General features: G+C 39.0%; 1 protein-coding gene across 1 annotated transcript; it reads left to right on the top strand.

Moving 5' to 3' along the window:
- The first annotated feature begins 8514 nt into the window (after positions 1-8514).
- Positions 8515-15647, top strand: tspan36 (tetraspanin 36). The gene is made up of 7 exons (XM_077561463.1): positions 8515-8682; positions 11951-12142; positions 12221-12295; positions 13206-13301; positions 13475-13624; positions 13715-13798; positions 15087-15647. Exons 1-7 carry the CDS (start codon positions 8623-8625, stop codon positions 15165-15167), a joined length of 738 nt encoding a protein of 245 aa, XP_077417589.1. The 5' UTR covers positions 8515-8622; the 3' UTR covers positions 15168-15647.
- Positions 15648-19392: the final 3745 nt, after the last annotated feature.

Genomic DNA, 19392 nt, shown 5'->3' with positions numbered 1-19392 from the left:
CGCATCACATCGTAGCCGTTGGCTTTAAGGGCCCTCTTGAGGCCCGTTAGGGTCACGCCGCCAGCACCCCCGTAGGAAGAGATGGCATTTATGATGAGGCCGGACACCACCCCCCTCTTCCTTGAACCCATTCTCGGAGTCATGGTGCCCTATTAGGACTCGGGTTTGGAGTTGAACCGGTGAGTCTGATGAGTGTCTTTTCACTTGTGCCAAGATGTCGAGTCTTCATTAAGTCCTGACTGTGTGTACCTCGGAGGGTGAGAGCCGAGATCATACCTCAGCTCTCGAATTTCTACGGTTAGACCCTCCTTTAATTTGAACGCATAAACAGTTAAATTGATTTGAAAAAGAGACTATTCATTGTTTTTAGCGGGGGTTTAACCCCTCTGTACGTTCGGGTTTTAGAGACATTGAAGCTTTGGGGTCAAAGTGTGATGCGTAATTACGCACACCGGTGACGAATCGTCTGCGCTGACGTCATCATAATTACGACAAGTACTGTAATGTGTCTGATATACAACGGCAGTCAATGTCAGTTTAGCTCATCCCCGCTTTTTCCGACGGACGCGGGTTGCTGTCATCCAAAGAAAAATACGCAATATGGCTCCTGCGAATTAAAGCAATACGTTGTTTTTTTTATGTGAACCGAGAGCAGCACCCGTAGCTAGCTGTGCAATGCTGCACGTGTTTATATGTAATAATAAAAATCAACAAGAATATATTTTATGTTCATGCGTGTTTCTTTTAGAAAATAGAATAGAGTGTAGGCTATTTACAAGAGAATAGACAACAAATACAAATGTTTACAACACGATAACAAACAATACAACAGACACTAGTGGAAAATATTACAATATAAATGGAACAGATGGTAGACACAATAAATCGGCAATAGAAAATATGAATAATGAATTTGAAATATTGTAATGTAATAAAAAAATATACGTTAGCCAATACACTGGACATGTATGGATGGACATTGGTTGTACACATTAAAATCATGATTCTCCACTATTAATATTTTTGTTTGTGCAATAGTCATGTTCGTTAATGTGTGGAACCAATGTCCTTATTTATTTATTTATTTAGGCCTAAAACTGACATACTTTTTTTCTAGTGACAGTAATACAACAACATTGCAAATAGTACGATATTAACAGAATAGAATATGGAAATAATATAATTACAATACCAATTATTTGACACACCCTACAAACTGCTATAGGGTCAAAAATAATCCAAATGTGTTCAAAAAACCGACCCGTTAATATGACCAAACTTTTTGGGTTGTTTGTAAATAATAATAATAATAATAATAAGATGATGATGATACAAAAATAAAAATAAAAACTACCCATTTTTTGTACAAAAAAAGGTTGTTACATGTTTTATAACTTTGGTTCACATTGACTAGCGGGTCGGTCCATTGTTGCTTTGTTTTTTGAACTAGCATTTTTTTAATTGACAGATTTTTTTTTTAAACATACTAAGAATATACAGAATATAGCTCATATAGAACAGAGTGATGCATGACAAATAATGGCAATACTATGCGTGTAAAAAGATATATAGGATATATCAAGATTGTAAGGGTAGGTTCTGATTTTTAAGACATTTTTTGCACATGAGTGGGGTGTACATTTCATTTGTTTGTATATTGTGAGCATTTGTGGGTTGAATGTTGTGGTGCTTGCAGCCTTTTTTAACAGTTGTTTACAAAGCGCTATAAGTCATTTTTTACACGTTTTTATTAGTATTATTATTTATTCGTTTGTTTCAATTTTTTGTAGGATATACCTGCAGCTGGTGGAGCAACTCAACAACTCTATCGTCACTTACGAATAACAAACGGGGTTCATAAATCACACAAAAATATGTGCGTGGACTGGATGACTGTTCCCTTGACTCATCGAGGGAACCGATCAAATGAATGTCACGTTGAAGTCAAAAGGACGTGAACGTGCATTTAGCATCTGCTTCTGCTATTGATATTTATTGTAATCATTGTGTTGCATGCACTATAATAAAAAGCCATTTTGTATTCAGCATCATCTCACTTTTTGACTTGGCAATTCAACAAAAACTAAGCTGAAGTCTTGCATCAATGAATGTGAAATAATGTCACCATCGCGCGACCTTATACATTCAATTGAGAAAATTAAAAGTAATTGTTATTATTCTGCTGGAAGGAATCGTCTTTTGGAGTTTAAGCGTAAAAACAAAAAAAACAAAATTAACATTAGTTCAGCGTGAATTGTGTTGTCCTCGGGCACCTTTTTATGTTTACTTATGTTACTATTTTATTGACTTTTTAACTTTTTATAGTTATTTTTTTTACTAGGTTTTTGTGGATGATAGTGTGCGGATCTCAACGTGCAGCACTTGGAAACGCTTGTTTATAAAATGTGCTATAGAAATAAAGTGGATTATATTGGATTGCATAATGTATGGTGATCACTTTTTTTTAACTTGCAGGCCATGCGTGACAATAAAAACACAAATGCCAAAGAAAAACAGTGGAGTATACAGGTGTCCAACTTTTTTTTTCTTTTTTGGGGGGGCCAACAAAAGCAAATAAAGTATCCATGTTTATTGCAAAAATGGTCTTTTCAATCGGGCACTAAATGTATCTTATCATGGACTGGCCAACTGGCACCCAGGGCAGATGCCCGGTGGGCCAATGACGTGTTTTTTCATGATTATTTTCATACATTTCACCTGGCCCACAATTTAGAAGGACCAGTGCATTAATCAATTTCGAATAGATAGCAACATTAATAAAGTGGCAGAACTTGTTAGGCAAGAGGGTGGTCTGGTGGACCAAAATGCCAGGGACGATTTAATTGTGCCAGTCCAGCTCTGCTTATCACTAACAAAATGGATAGGCTACTTATATATTTGGTATAGACAACATTTTCCATTTCTAATTTCAAATTATTTGTTTAAAATAGCTGAATGAAATTGCGTATATAAAATGTGGAGATGATTTTCAATCAGACAACTGCAGAATATGTTTTGTCCTATGCTTTAGCAGCTCACGGAACTTCACGGTCATAGATTTGTTTACATTTATTTTTAGGTTGTTTTGTATATAGCGTTTCGATTGAACTTCACATTGGAATCTTTTGGGCCATTTTTGATCCGCTGTCATATTCCCAATGTGCGAAAAATTGATTTGTGGTTGGACAGCTTCAATAAGATCGAAGCAGATGTCTATGAATGTTTTATTTTCACACAGAATGATTTGAACAGAGTGTCATGGAAAGTGGGAAGGTCCATTATGTTATGAATAAATGTCTATGCTGGAGAAAATGAAAATTTATGTACAGTCCATTTCACTTCCACTAGAGCCTGCTCAGCCTCCTCCTCCGTCTCCTCCTGCGTCGGTCGGTCCTCCGAAAAATTGATTTGTGGTTGGACAGCTTCGATAAGATCGAAGCAGATGTCTTTGAATGTTTTATTTTCACACAGAATGATTTGAAGTGTCATGAAAAGTGGAAAGGTCCATTATGTAATGAATAAATGTCTATGCTGGAGAAAATGAAAATTTATGTACAGTCCATATCGCTTCCACTAGAGCCTGCTAAGCCTCCTCCTCCGTCTCCTCCTGCGTACGGGTCTCCTCCTGCGTCGGTACCTCCTGACTCTAGTGATCCTCCTCATCCGGCGGACCCTCCTCACTCTCCTCCTCCTCCTCCTCCTTGGGTACCTTCTCCTCCTTCTCCTCCTACCCACTCTCCTCCTCCTCCTCCTTCTCCCGGACCTTCTCCTGCGGGACCTCCTCCTTCTATAGGATCTCCTCCTTCTGGACCTTCTCCTCCTCCTCCTACCCACTCTCCTCCTCCTGGACCTCCTCCTCCTTCTCCTCACAGAGCTCCTCCTTCTCCTCCTCCTGCGGCGGGGTGTGCCCCGCCTGCGCCTTCTCCTCGAGCGTCTCCGCCTCCGCCTTCTTCGCCTTCTCCTCCTAGTCCTCCGCCGTCTCATCCGAACCCCCCTGCGCCTGCGAGGGCCGTAGGGGTTGATCTTGAGGCGCTTCCCCCTGGTGCGCACCACGTACTTCCGGGTCACCAGTCGGCGGACGGCCAATCGGAGCCGGGTTCTGTTGCGCACCACGTCGTAGCCGTTGGCCTTCAGGACTCTCCTGAGCCCGGCCAAGGTAACGCCTGACGAGCCGCCATAGGAGATGGCACTCAGGATGAGGTTGGACACTGCGCCCTTCCTCTTCCTGGATCCCGGTTGCGGGGTCATTGCTTTTGTGCCTTAGCCGTGTTGACCAATATTCAGCGGATCCTTTAGACAACTGCAGGTTGTTGGTGGAGTGGCTCAAGTGCCGGTGATGCCAGGAAATCATTTTCTCCCGACATTTATCGGTTTTCGGCTCTTAGTAACGTGCGCGCTTTAGAGAGATGAGAGACTTTCAGTTAAAGTGCTGATGCGCAGTTCTGGGCCGCGGAGACGTCGTGACGTCGTCATGACTCCGGGCTCTCCTTATTACAAACAGCAACCGCGGTAATAGGACTCCCATATTTGAGGCAAGGCGGGAATTATCTTTAAATCAGGGACTTCAGAGTGCAGGGACTTTCCCGCAAAGTGAACCATGGATTATTTTAAAGGACTTTATTGTGGAGGAATGTGGACGGGTAGGACAGGTGGGATAGGATCCAGCACCCCCGTGACCCTTGCGAGGAATAAGCGGTTCGGATGGATGTTGCGCATGCGCCATGAGATGCTTCAGAGCCTTGGAATTTTTTTGTGTGTGACCACAGTTGCAGGTGGCACGTGACCTCGTGGTTAGCTCGTCTGCCGCACACTTCTGATATTTGGATCTCAGCTTAATTCCGACTTCCAGAGGGATATTTGGCAAGACAATTGAGGCAAGGCAGCTTTATAGCACATGCACTTCACACAACACAAACGCTAACGACATTCAGAAGCAAAACAGAGAATAAAAGTACTGTACAAAAGTTTGGACACACCTTCTCATGCAATGCATTTTCTTTATTTTCATGCACATTGTAGATTCTCACTGAAAACATCAAAACTATGAATTAACACATGTGGGGTATACTTTAAAAAAAGGTGAAATAATTGAAAACATAATATATATTCTAGTTCTTTCAAAATAGTCACTCTTTGCTCTGATTATTATTTTTGCACACTTTTGACCTCGATGGTTTTCCAACAATAATGAAGGATTTCCCAGAGGTGAGAATGCCAAAAGTGTGCGCAAAAAAAAAAAAAAAAAGCAGATTTGCGAGAAAAAAACTCAAAAACTCACGAGAAATACACGTAGTGTACTACTTGACTGTTTGCGCCAATACTTTTTGGTCGTGTTTCTAAACAAGGAGATAGTAATTACTTTAGCATAGATTAAGCATATGTTAAGCATTCGCTCTTTGAACCGTTGTGTACGGTCACTGGCCAGCGACAAAGACGCCTCGCTTTTCGAAGGTCCAAACCCGGACGATCAAGCATTTCAGTTAATTTGTTAAAATGTATATTTACTTGTACATTTATGTTTTCAGAATTATTTACACATTCATATATTTTGGTATTTTTTTATACAAGTATCTAAATTGATGTGTCGAATCTGCTGCTCTCCGTCATTCACTAGCATTTACCTATGGTATGCTAGCATCTGATTGGATAGTGTTAGTCAGCTGATAGGGGATCAGGAAGTGTTGTCGCTCTGGCTCCGGTGAATGACGAGTAAAGTTTTAATTTAAGAATGAATCCGTCTCCATCCTGCCTTTTCATTTTATAAACAGTGTCCCATTAACCACCATTAAATGCTCACATGATTAGAAAATAGCTACGTTACGTGTATTTCTCGTAAATTTCTTAGGTATTTTTCTCGCAAATCTGCCACTATATAAAGTCGCAAATTAGCGACTTTATAAAGTGGCAAATTTGCCACTTTTTAAACTCGCCAAAACTCGTAAATTTGCGAGTTAATAAAGTGGCAAATTTGCGAGTTTTTTTTTCACGGAATATTGCCCCCGCCCTCTAAAAAAATATTTATTTATACGTGGCCCTAATACGCCATCGTACTTTTGTCTAGGCTTTGAACCGCGACGTTCCTAAAAATATGGCGTAAGGAAGCTGGACACGCCCACCGGCTGGCTTCATGGGAACTATCTATTGTTGAAATCTGAATTATGGACAGTGTTCTGTTTCCCTTGGATGCATTTTCCCTCATCTACAGTATTTTATTTTAGAAACTTTTTCACATTGTCACTGTGTGCATATCACAGGTTTTTTTTTTTTTTTTTTTTTTACAACACACTGTTGCCTTTTAAACAGGCTGCAACATTGCTTAGCCTATGGGGTAGATGCCACGGACTCACACCATTCCCGACCACTGCTGGGACACACAGACCGCGTCCCAACACTCGCACCCCCACCTCTGCGTCCCCCGACTGCGCGCTCCCGCCTAGGTCGTCTCAGCTCTCTGAAATGTTGAAAGGCATATAAATCAATGGAGGCTATCAACCAGCTGTGTTGTGGATGGGTGCGCGGAGTGCAACGCATGACCGTAAACTTCAGTGTTGAGAGTGATGGCAAAGCTAAGTTGTAGCTAGCTTAGCATGCACTGATGGAAACTACAGTTGTGCTCATTAAAATGCGCTGGCATAATGTTTTTGCATGTGTGTGCGCTATTTTACAGAGGATATTTATGATAACAGAAATGCCCTTTTTTCACTCGTGCCAAGTGGTTGTGTGAAGCCATTTAGTGTAAGGGTATTGTTTACTACTGAGGGATTTAGCATGCAGGCGCTAGACTGGACAGGAACGGACAATGTAAACATGCTTAGTAGAAGAAGAAACGTTTAAAGGAATACTAATTAACGTGTGATAAAGTGATCTGAGCAGACCTTGGAGTATTTCATGGGTTCATCTTTCTGTTGACACTGGCAAACCACAGTCTGCGACGTGATCACTGATTTAATGAAATCAATCACCTTCATGTGCTCGGATCTTTGGAATGGAATAGAATCCCAATTTACAAGTTCCGTCAGCTTTCTTAGTCAACCATGTACCCAACACGAAACAACCATATTGGTTATGAAAAGGAACACTTAAAAAACTTAAACTTAAACTTACAAATATGGTGGACGCACGACGTGACACCACATGGGAACTATCTATGAAGTTAATAAAAAAATCTATATATACAGTATATGTACATAATGGAATTTCAGACCGTTAACGTGCTCATTGAGGGAACAGCTAATTGACAGCTATTTACATGGAGTAATGGCGCGTGAACTGGAACATGCTGTCAGCAACTCGCAGACTAGTATTTGGGGTGTGTTAAGTTGGCTGCAGCAATTTTGGTCTGATCAAACAATTTCAGGACAAAAATGGTGATGTCTTCAAAGGTCCACGTCCACATTGAAATTTGACTGTTTAAGAAACAGTCTCATTGCTGTCGAACCATCACTATATTGATTCAAAAGGCCCGGAATCAGATTAGATTAACATGGCAACATATAAAAGTTGAAATCGAATTCAAAAAAAAGTTTATATGCGTCTGACAGTGCGGGCACGCTGCCCTGGCCACCAACGACCCGTTTAATTTCAAAAGAGCCAACACAATGAAGAGACACATTGGCCATATGCCCACATATTAGAAGCTGCAGAGGAAAGCTGTTTTCCATATAAAAATGAGGAAAATAGCGACCCTATCAGAGAGAGGTTTATTGACATAATGATACGAAAACAGCCTGTTCAAAATTCTCACCAATGAAAGCATCTTAAAAAAGGGCATCTTGCAATTTCCAACCCAAATTATCTTGAAAAAACAATAAAAGGGCATTAAAGATTATAAAAAAAATATATCAAATAAAAACAAAATCATGTGGGACCTTTAACAAATAATAATATTGTTATTATTACCTTTGACAAATATGATAAAAGCATTTTTTTTTCTTACCAAACTTCCCTTTGAAGTAATGATACTTTTCCCACCTGTGTTTGAGAATAAATTAATACAATTCCATGACTTGGAAAATTAGAATGGGCTCTTTGCACAAATCCACTACTTCCTGAACTCAGTACCACTCCTTCATTTCTTGTCTTTCATGATTGGACAAACTGATTAATCCAGGTGTGCCTGACCTCAGTAACCACAACGACAATGGCCAGACAATTCAATCTCATTTAAAATGTGCGTGGTTCATCCACCCATTCTTTATACCACTTATGCTGTTCAGGGTAGTGTTGGAGCCTACCCCAGGCAAAAGGCAGACAACACCATGGATCACGCTCACTCACATTCACACCGCAAAATGTACAGTACATCTTCAGTGACAAATGTGATTCAAAAACTGCTTGAAAACATGTATGTTCTCTGTCTGAGGATCAGGAAGCGTTGCCGCATACTTGCTTATCCCACGGACTTGTATACACATAAATATGTATATGACAGAGTTTCGTATGTAAGTCGTGTGGCTTGCTCCCTTCAAGTCTTCCACTTCCGGATCATCTGACAACGAGGCGTCACAACCGACGTCACGCTGCCTGGAACCCTCGTGACCAAAGACTAAACAGACCGACGTCGAGACCTGCTGTCCCGCCGACTTCACTTCAGTCTCCTGACCACCACCGCCTTGAGACGACATGGACTGCGGCATCGTTACTTCCAAGACGGTCCTCATCTTCATCAGTCTGGTCTTCTGGGTAAGAAGAACTCTTCTGGCATTTTGTTACGTTTAATGTAATTGTTCAGAACCAAACGGTAGTTCCCCAAAATTAACAAGCCTGTTTAAGCTAGTTAAACATGATTCTTATCGCTTGTCAGACTTAACGGAAGCACATAAAACTCTCAATTTCCTCTTTATGTTTTGACATAATTTCAACGCAAATTAAATTTTGACCTCATTTCTCATGTCTGATGGTTACGTTTACCGTCAAGTCATCTGGGGACTTTTCCTCATTTCGTCATTCTTCCCCTTTTGCCCCTACTTGCAATGCGCTGCTTTTGTGTAAACACTCGCTTCTGTCTGATCTGATAAGTGCAGCCAAACTTCAACTGACCCTTGTCTGTGTGGCAATGCAGCCAAAACAGTGGTTTTATCACTGTAATGCAATCACTCTCGTTATTTTCATCGGTCGGTTTACTCACCCTTGTTTTTTCATCATTTCAAATTTGCAGCGAAGGTTAACACCACAAGATCAGTATCGGTACTTAAGTTTTAATTTAATCAAAAGTTTTTTCGGTTATAAAATTGGCAGTTTTTTGCCGTTACTGGCGCTATTTTGCCGTGAACGGCTCTGATTGGTCAATCACCGGACTGGGAGGGTTCCAGCCTCGCTTTAACTCCCCTCCCCCGTCTGAGTTTCACGAATTTTTAATTTTGTTTAACTTTTGCCACCGAAGGTATACCAGTCTAACCATAACCCTCAGAGCATTTAGGTAGTTGACAAGAAATTGTAGTTTAAAAGAAAAAGTACTTAGCGGGATTCGAACCCGTGACACTACCCCTTCAAGGTGACATCCTTAACTGTGATACCACGAGCTATTTCGTAATTCACACAAAATAGTCCTAAACGGCGAATTTATGAAAATATCCACCATAAAATAATGTTATTTGGGATTAAATAAAAACTAATTATTCCACTCCAAGTTATTGACAATTAAATAAAAAATTAACAATTTAGACTATTCATTATCCTATTTCATAAAATATTTTTAAATAAAATTACTTAAATAAAAATAAATGGGATTCATTGGTTAATTGATGTTTTAAAATGTGCTCTTTTTCAACTGTATATTTGGCAAATACGCATTCTTGAAAGTAATATCCCAGTTAATACTGTTGAGTGTTTTAACTATAAAGCTAGTGTAAATCACCTTCGTTGATTGAACCCCCGCGTGGAAACTAGAAAGCCTGTACATTTTTTTTACATTATGGAATGTGTTACATGATAAAATAGCGGTTTGTGTTCGTAGCCTTGATAAAATAAATTACCTCATTGAAAGTTGCACAACATGCCGCTGACTCACTGATCTACAGTAAATGAGTTGCAACCTACCGCACTCATCTCTTGCTCGCCACTCCCACATAATATTCAAGTGGATTTGGCCACATTCCACAGAGCTGGAATGGGTCCTTCTTTGACGCAAAAAGAAAGAAAAAAAGCCTCTTTGCTGCCTCGTTTCACGGGCATGAGCTCAGACTTTCTTGGGGAGATTACGGGGCGAGCCCGGGGGCAGCGAGCGAGCCCACGGACGTCCCGTGACTGTGGAGTGATTAAGAGACATGAGTCATGCGGCCCAGTGGGAAGACAGGTGATTGCCTGCTTTCACAAAACACACTTGGAACCCAGGAAAGGGATGTTTTGTAGTATCTTTTTTTTCTTTACTGATAATGCGCTGGTCAAAGGTGAAAGTTTTTGAGGTGTGCTGAATGCTGATATTGGCCTAGTAGGTCGCAGTGGTTCGACTTTCTCGTGGATTAACAGATAGTCTGATCACAATCACAATGTGACACAGTTATGTAGAGAAGTCAGTCACATGTTTACAAAAAAGCGGTCACGATGATGACATGCCCTTTCAAGGAGTCATTTTTGGACAAACTCACATGAGGACACAGGAGATGATATCAAGAACAAACTTCTTTGTGCTGCTCGCACCAGCTGATTTAGTGATTTGTTGCTATTGTGTTGTAGACAAGTTGATAGCTACATTTGACTTGTAAGTTAAGTTAGGTCAAATTGACCTTTTATGGGCTTGTTTACTAATGTCAGTGAACCTTCACTATTAGCAGGGGATGGAAGCTGACTTCTAGAAAAACAGCAAGGAATTGAGCATATATATATAATAGTTATTAAAATAATAGCTCTTAGGTCCTATTAAAAAAAAAGGGTAAATAAGTTGATGGCCACACTTGACATGCTGTACTTAAAGTTAGGTCAAATGTCAGTGAACCTTCACTATTAGCAGTGGATGGGAACCGGTTTTTATTGCTAATTGGAAAAAAAGCGAGGAATTAAGCTAATCTAATATTTATTAAAACAACAGCTCTTAATTGTCCCTTTTTTATATATATATATATATATATATATATATATATATTTGGGTAAATAAAAACTGCATTTTTTTATTGAATGCAATCTATTTCCTTTTTAAATAAAATGTAAAATATTATAAATTCTTCTTATGTTTAAATTCTTCTTAGCAAGTCACAGTGTCCCATCACTGGTAAGCTATTTTTAGAACAGACCCCAGCCTCTTGCAATCTTCATAGGAACACGCTGGCAATGTACATGTTTTAGTTTAGTTTTGTTTTAGTTTTTTTTAAAAGGGAAAGTCAACCCCCGCAAATTTCTTGACAATATGTTCTATGCAGCCCCACTAGTCTAAATACGATGTTGTGGTTAATATTGCGTTAGTGGAATATGAGTTAAGCAGCAAAATCCAGCCGTTTTTATCAATATCAAAAGGCGGCCATTTTGACACTTGTTGTCGAGTGAAAATGACATAACAGTTGCTCAGGTCTCGGGTAACAACCAATCACAGCTCAGCTTTAGAAACAGGGGAGCTGTGATTGTTTGTTGCCTGAGCCCTGAGCAACTGCAATGTCATCTTCAGTCGACAGCAAGTGACAAAATGGCCGCCCCTGAGATGGATAAAAATGGCTGGATTTTGCTGCATAACTCGTATTCCACAAAACGTAATATTAATTAGAATGTCACGTTTAGACTAGTGAAGTGACATATAATATTTTTGTCAAGTGTTTAACGTTGACTTCCCCTTTAAAGACAATGCAAACTGCGAAGGCCAGCCATGTAGCTCATTACCGGTGAGAGACAGTACAGTATTAGCGGTTGACTTTTTAAAACCCCGGGAAATTGTCAAATTGGTTATTGGCCCATGCCAACTCAATAAGACCAAAATAATATACATAAAAAATGATTTTTAAAAGTTTTACTGTGTTTATGCCAGGCTGCAGGTGCTGGCTTGGCCTACGTTGGCGCCCAGTTGTTGAACAGCTATGGCACCTTTGAGAGCTTCATCCAAAACAAGTACATGCTCATCCCGGCCGTGGTCATCATCGGCATCAGTGTGGCCATGTTCATCTTTGGCCTGCTGGGATGCTGCGCCACCATGCGAGAGTCCAAAGTGGGCCTGAGCTTTGTGAGTGCCACGCCCCGAAAATGCATCAACAGCACTTAACTCAGATTCTGATGTTAATTGTCATTTGTCTTCATGTAGTTCTTTCTGATCATCATGGTGATGTTTGCAGCCGAGGTTGCCGTTTTGGTGCTGGGCTTCATCTACCAAGGCAAAGTGAGTCACCGCTGAACAGTTGGCCTGCCAATGATACTTAATTTCCCTCGCAAGATGAATGAAGTATTCTTATATCCATCCATATCCATCCATCAATACAGCAAAATGGGTAGAAAATGCTAATATGCGATCATGTAGCAAGATTTAAACTTGAGTAGAGAAAACGCTAAGGCTTTTGCGTCGTGCCTTGTAGTCGGGTAATTTTTCAAACAAGAATATTATCAAATGCTGTTTATATACCAACTTAAAGCAGACTGAATAGTGGAAAAATTGCCGAAGCAAATGGGTAAGGATTTTATATCATGCCTTGTGGTGGTATGCTAACATTTAGCAAACTGCAACCCAATTAGCGAAAGCTTGAAAAAATGAAGGAAGAGGGGGGAAAAAATTGACAAATGAATCAATCACCAATGATCAGTTTATTAAATTCTTAATCTTGGATACCAACAGTTGCAACAAATACAATTAATACAAAAACTACTGACAAAAATAGGTGAGTCCATCCATGGTTGCCCAATTGTGAATATGTCTGTCCCACTGTCGTAGTAGTAGTATTTATTTTATTTATTTTTCCCCAACGCCGCATGCAGCCTGCGGGCCACTCATTGCCCATCTCTAAACTGTCAAGCAAGGATAGAAATCCACTGAACAGCCTTAAAAAAAAAAAGATAATGTGATTACGCAGTCACTTTTTTTCTAGGTAAAATAAGATTGCTAGGAAAAACAAAACTTGCCTTGAAATCTACTGAAACCACAACGTTAAGAATGATTAATGAAATGATCAACATTGACTTACACTCCACTTCTTCCACCACAGCGACATCTGCTGGTTACTTCCCCAAAAGACTTATTACTGCAAAATTGCCCCTTATTCCTTTAAATGTTGACTTATTTTTTTACACGTGTGCAGATGAACGGAGATATCGATCACTCCATGAACGACGTCTTTGCAAAGTATGATGGCAATGACCCCGAGACCAGAACCGTGGACTACCTGCAGATTAAGGTTGGTATTGGATGGTCTGCACCTCAGTTTTGCACAACCTTTTGATTTCCAGCTTTTTCATTTGACTTGTGTCCAACAGGTCATGTGTTTTAGTGCGTTATGCATAATTCAACGTGTATTTTTTTTTATTGCAGTTTGTGAGGGAAATAATTGTTATATTATTATTTGACTAGTTGAAATGCTGTGGTGTGAGGAACTACACCAGCTGGTTCAACACAACCTGGTACCAGAGCCACAACAGTACCGTGCCCGTGTCTTGCTGTAAAAATGTCAGCACACAGTGCACCGGCAGGTTGGACCAGTTAGACCTGCTCAACTTAGAGGTGAACTAAATACAATTGCTGGACATCGTTGACCGCAGCCTAATGTTGAGATGAAGCATGACAAACCATACGGGGCTTGTGTGCCGACAGGGTTGTGAAGCTGAGCTGGAGCACCTGGTGCAGGATTTGCTCAAGTACGCCATGCTGGTCATTCTGGGCTTTGCCGTCATTAAGGTAACAAAAATGCCACGCTGCTATTGATCTAGACCAGGGGTCTTCAACCTGCGGCTCTGGAGACACACCATCTTGTCCCTCCGCCTGTGGCTCCCTATGGATCTTGAAAAAAAATAATGGAAATTAATATTTTTTTCATCTTTACTTTTTAGATACTATATTCTTTAAATGAATTAATGATTAAATAAAAAATGAATAAATAGTTCAAATTTTTAAGTTATCAAAAAGAGAGATGAAAGTTAAAAAAATGCCTAAAAACATCCAAAAAGTGACCATAAAATGTCCAAAACGGAAGAGGGAAAGCAGAAAATTACCATAAAATGTCTATGAAATTGCAAAAGAATGTCAGAAAAAAAATGTTCAAAAAGTAACCATAAAAAGTCCAAAATTAGAAATCCCGAAATTACCGTAAAATGTCTTTTCGAATTGCCACAAAAATAGATTTTTTTTTTTAAAAGGCAAAAAATAATACGTTCAAGAAGCAACTATAAAATGTCTAAAATCAAAAGAAATCCCGAAAGTTATCATTAAATATCCACAAACATTTCAGAAAATTGATAGCAAAAAAAAGCAGAAGAGGCAGGAAATTAAGTCCATAAAATTGCCAAACATGTCAGAAATTTGACAGAAATGCAGAAAAGTCTAAAATACTATAAAAAATGAAGTATAAAAAATTACAAAAATAAAAAAAAACGGAAAACGAAAGGTAAATTGAAAACGAATTGGATGCGGCATATTGTTCTGTTATGGTGCAGCTCTAATTAGCTTTTGTGCCCTCAGTACATTAGACTAACACTAACACACTGTTTCATTCATCACACAGTTCATATGTTTTGGCGACTCCAGACAGACTTGTAGTTATTTATTTGGCCTAAAATGACTCTTTTGCTGACCTCTGACCTAGACAGTAAAACATACCCAAGCTGGATTTACACTGCAGGTCCGTGTGCTATTAAATTCTTACTTGATGATTTATTTATTTTTTTGACGTCAAGTCCAACTCGCATTAATGGGGCGTATATTGGCAGACATGTCATTTTTTTTTATCCACATTTGGAAGAGGCCTGATTTCAGTCTGACGATAACCGATTCGGTGTGTTTTTCAATACTATGAGGCATAGCCCAATTGTGCCCCTTGAGAGTAAAAAAAAAAAAGGGGATTTGGTCAGCCTCATTTTAATGCAAATACTGTACATCAATGTCTATACATTAGAGTTGTCAAGCGTGCATACCCCCACACATTTAACCTGAACTTTGCTGATTTAAAAAATTTTGTTCATGTCTGCAGTTCTTCGGGATGCTGAGCGTGTGCGTGATTGCCTGTAAAAGCAACGGCCGGAGGAGCGGCTACCAACCTCTTTATGCCTGACCAAAAAAAAAAAAAAAAACTTTCACTCAACCACATTGTATCTGTTAATTATGACTTTTTTTGCACGTCCATCGTTAACTAATGTCATATGGATCAAAAGCGGGCGTATCCAGCATGAATGTCATTTTATTGCATTTGGCTGAACTTCCCGACATTCCCACAAGTATTTCCACCTATTTCATTTGTATTACCTGTTTGAACTCACGCATAGTTTTTTTGTTTTTTTTTAAGCCATGTATGGATTGAAGTTGTTTTTCCTTCTGTTACTCGGATTTGTAGTTTACTTAAATTCACTGGAATGCACCACACTGCGTTTATAGCCTTATGTCGGGTTGGGATATTTATAGCCGACTTGATTCAACTAATCTATAATAGCTTTGTTTTAATGAGATGTCATTTTTTAGGTGAGTCATCTGTGTTAAATATAGTTACTGCTCTACATATTGTCTTTCTAAAATAAAGTGAGTATTTCACAAGTTTGATAGTATCACTGGCTTAATGTGTTGTGGGAGCATGCTTATTATATTGGTGATCTTTTATAACCTCACAGGATTGAATTATTTTTGAGAATTGTGTGGTGGGCAGAATCAAACGCATCAGTACAATAGTTTTCCCACATTATTGCATTATGCTAATTAAGTGCACAAATATTTAGTTGGTCAAACATTAATGTCGTTATAATACAGTTAGTCACATTTTTTTGTAATGACTGTTTGTCTGACTTGTTTGTTTAGAAAAAAAGGAAAAAATGCAGTGACCAGAAGATGCCTGCAAGTGGTGCAATTGTGTCAGTGATGAAATGGGGGAAAAAATCTTTAAAAATACTAACTATGAATGATGGCGTTTTTGTTTTAAAAAAAAAAACGGATGTCACCACAACATAACATCTGGGAAACAGTGCTGATATGATCCATAGAACATATTGTTTTTTATTTTATTTTTTAGAGTGGCTGTGTTCACATTTGTGTTTTAAGTTTAGTTGTACCTTGTATTAGCTAAGCTGGCTCCTGGACTAAGTTAAGTCTCTGGAAGGCAAACCCAAGAGTTAAAATGGAAGTGGACAAAGAGGAGCATCTTAATAATATAAATATATGTGCTATATCAATAATGTCACAATTATGGCTTTAACACCTTTTATGTCTCTGGGTTCGTCTTGATTTAAATGTCATTTATATTTCTGCTTGACTTAGTTGCCTCCAGGTTGTGTTCACATCTGACTTCAACCCCCCCCCCAACCCTCCACCTTTCATGTCTATTTTTGTGCATTGTCAGACAGCTTTTTTTTTCTTCACCTGTCTGTTTTTTTCCACCTGAGGTGTTTTTTGTGTGTCTCGCTCATGTAGTCTACCCATCTGTTCTCCTGTGTGCTCTTCTTTCATCCTCATCACTTCCGTATGTAACAAACAGTGCATCTGGAAAATATTCAGTGGTTCATTTTATTTCTCTGCACGGTTTAATTTCCAGCATAATTCCAAAATGGGGGGGGGTCAAAATTACAAACACGGTAGACACTCAATATGACTTTTTTGCAATTGTAGTGAAAAAAAACTGATGATTCTGCAGCTTTATTACGTAAGTGTCCACCTGTGGTAAATCAAGTTAATTGGATAGATATGATTTGGAAAGTCAAGTGATGATTGAAGGATTGTCTGTAGACCTCCCAGACTGGAGTCACTTAACTTGAGGCACAGCTCTGGAGATGATGTGTCTATTTTCTTTATTATTCTTTTATTAGTTTTGCCTTTATAGCTTTGGCTGGTAACGATAGGATTTTAAAAACAAACAGTCACGATAAGTGTAGATTCCGCTATAGTCGAGTGAACTTTATTTGAACCCCAAAAGCAGCTGAAAGAAACTCTGAAAATGTTACATGGCTCGATTGAGGACGGGCGTTGATAGGGACACCAGTATAAACAAAACAGGACACACACTTGCGTCATTAGCAAAGATTGCAGCAAGTTGACACATTTATAACATTGGAAAGACAAAATTGGTGAGGAAGGCGGGGCCTTAGTCAGGAAGGACCATCTCTGCACAAATCCACCTTTAGGGTAGAGAGGTCAGACAGAAGCAACTCCAAACACTTGGCAGCCCACCTGGGGGTTGCCCAAAGGCACTTAAAGGACTTACTGTTGAGTTTAGACTTGTGTGCCAGTTTTGTTCTTTTTTTTTTCTGTATTTCTCTCTTTTTAGGGCCGAGCCCTTAATGGGCGCATGGAGCAGGTGCTGATGACAACATGCATGTGTGTGTCTGTAAATAGATACTGTGATGTTCCATTAGTCAGAGGCCATTAGTGTTCATTAGGCACAAATACGACTCAGACACACAAAGTGAAAGATCAGCAGAGCTTTTCTAGTTAGATCCATGTTAGTTCCCATTACATGCTGCATGTCAGTCATCTTTGCTTCATGGTTAGTTGTTCCATGCCAAATCAACCGGCGGGTTTAATCAAGCAGATTTTTATTTTAATGAGACTTGGTGTACTTGTTGATAGTGAGGGCACAACACTAAATTTCAAATTTTAGCTCAATCAGAGCAAGGTTTTGGTTTTGCCGAATTTGGACATTTTGGGTGAAAAGGGGCTTAGCCACTGGCTCAACGTACACAACATATGCATTGTTGGAAAGGGAATTCAACCCGGATTCCAAATGTACACTCATTTAGAGTATTTTAGTAACTTGACCTATAATTTGACCGTAAAATTGACTTTGTCGATTATGTGACATTAACAAAATTTTAAACTTGGTTTACTTGTTGATAGTGATGACACAACATGACCACATTTATGAAGCGTTACTCAATTGAACTAAATTGATTAAATCTGTCAAAACATGTTTTTTTATAAGTGTATCCCACTAATTCCACTTTATATGTTTGATAGAATTTTAATGTATTACTTATTTAAAACATACCATTACATAATCATGCAATAATAAAATGGCATCTGTGTGTGTGTATATAGAGCATTGGAATGCATGCAAAATATTGAGCCATGTGAGGGATGAATGTGGGGGAAAAAGTATCTTAGTTGATCTTTTTGTAGGTTGATATTTTGTGGTGGGAAAAAAAATCACTGATCACAAGAAATCCGCAAAAATGTTTGACAATTTCCTCTGGATCACATTCTATCTGGGCAATGTTCATTTCTTGGCAACATAGATGTTCACACAATATATACTGGCCTTTCAGCGCCATTGCAAAAAAAAAATATATATATATATATATATATATATATATATAAATAAAATAAAATTAAAAGGGGAGGGGGAAAAAATCTAGGCTCAATCTGTGTCCCTTTAATAATTGAAGACCTGCAACTACATTGCTGCTTTCGTAGAAATACCAGGAAGTGAGTTTGGGAACGCCCCTTTGGACTAGTGCATCTGAGATGTGAAGTCGGAAAAAAAAAAAAGGACGGCAACTTCACTGACCAGTACGTCACTCGACAATGACGAGCCCCATGGAGAGACAGACTGTGAATGACAAAACATATTTTACAAAAAATTCAAACATTGAATTTATACAACAGGTTCACGTTGGAAACAGGTTTACGTAACACAACATAATTTTGACAATTGATCAGAATCAGCCATCTTTGTTGTTTACATTTGCCTCAAATGCTCTGAGGTTGGAACTGGGACAATCAAAGTGGGATAATTCTGACTTCACACCTTCCTTGAATGCAGCATTACAAGATGAGCTCAACTTTCGTATACCATGCAACTTGTTGCCGGGTAGAATTCACAATGCTATTTCCATGTCCAAAAATGTCTTTAATTTTCAACCACTGACGCTGTGTCCTACAGATAGTTGACCACTTCCTCACTCTTAAAAGGTAGATTAGGATTATTTTAACACAATTGATTTGTACTTGGACTATTGCTTTGTATTAACTATAAAATGCATCTTACAACAAATGACAGTGATCATCTTACACATGTTTAGTTGCATGCTATATCTGCACTTTTTTTTTTTTACCATCTGATGTAAATGGTAAATCTAAATCACTTTTTTTTCATTACATTTTTATATTTGAGACATTTACATCATTGTGTTGTGTGTGTACTTGATAAACCTTAGTAGGTTTTGCAAGCTGTGGAGTGAAGACAAGAAAGAGGTTTAAGTGAGGTCATCCTGCCTACATGATGTTGCTGCTGCTGCTGCTGCTGCTGGGACTCCCAGACTGAGCAGATGGAATTGTGGGAAAAGATGAAATGAGAGACC

The sequence above is a fragment of the Vanacampus margaritifer genome, chromosome 3, assembly GCF_051991255.1.
Source record: "Vanacampus margaritifer isolate UIUO_Vmar chromosome 3, RoL_Vmar_1.0, whole genome shotgun sequence".
Classification (NCBI taxonomy): Eukaryota; Metazoa; Chordata; class Actinopteri; order Syngnathiformes; family Syngnathidae; genus Vanacampus; species Vanacampus margaritifer.
Note: the sequence above shows the minus strand (reverse complement) of the source record. Positions and strands in the feature narration are given on the sequence as shown.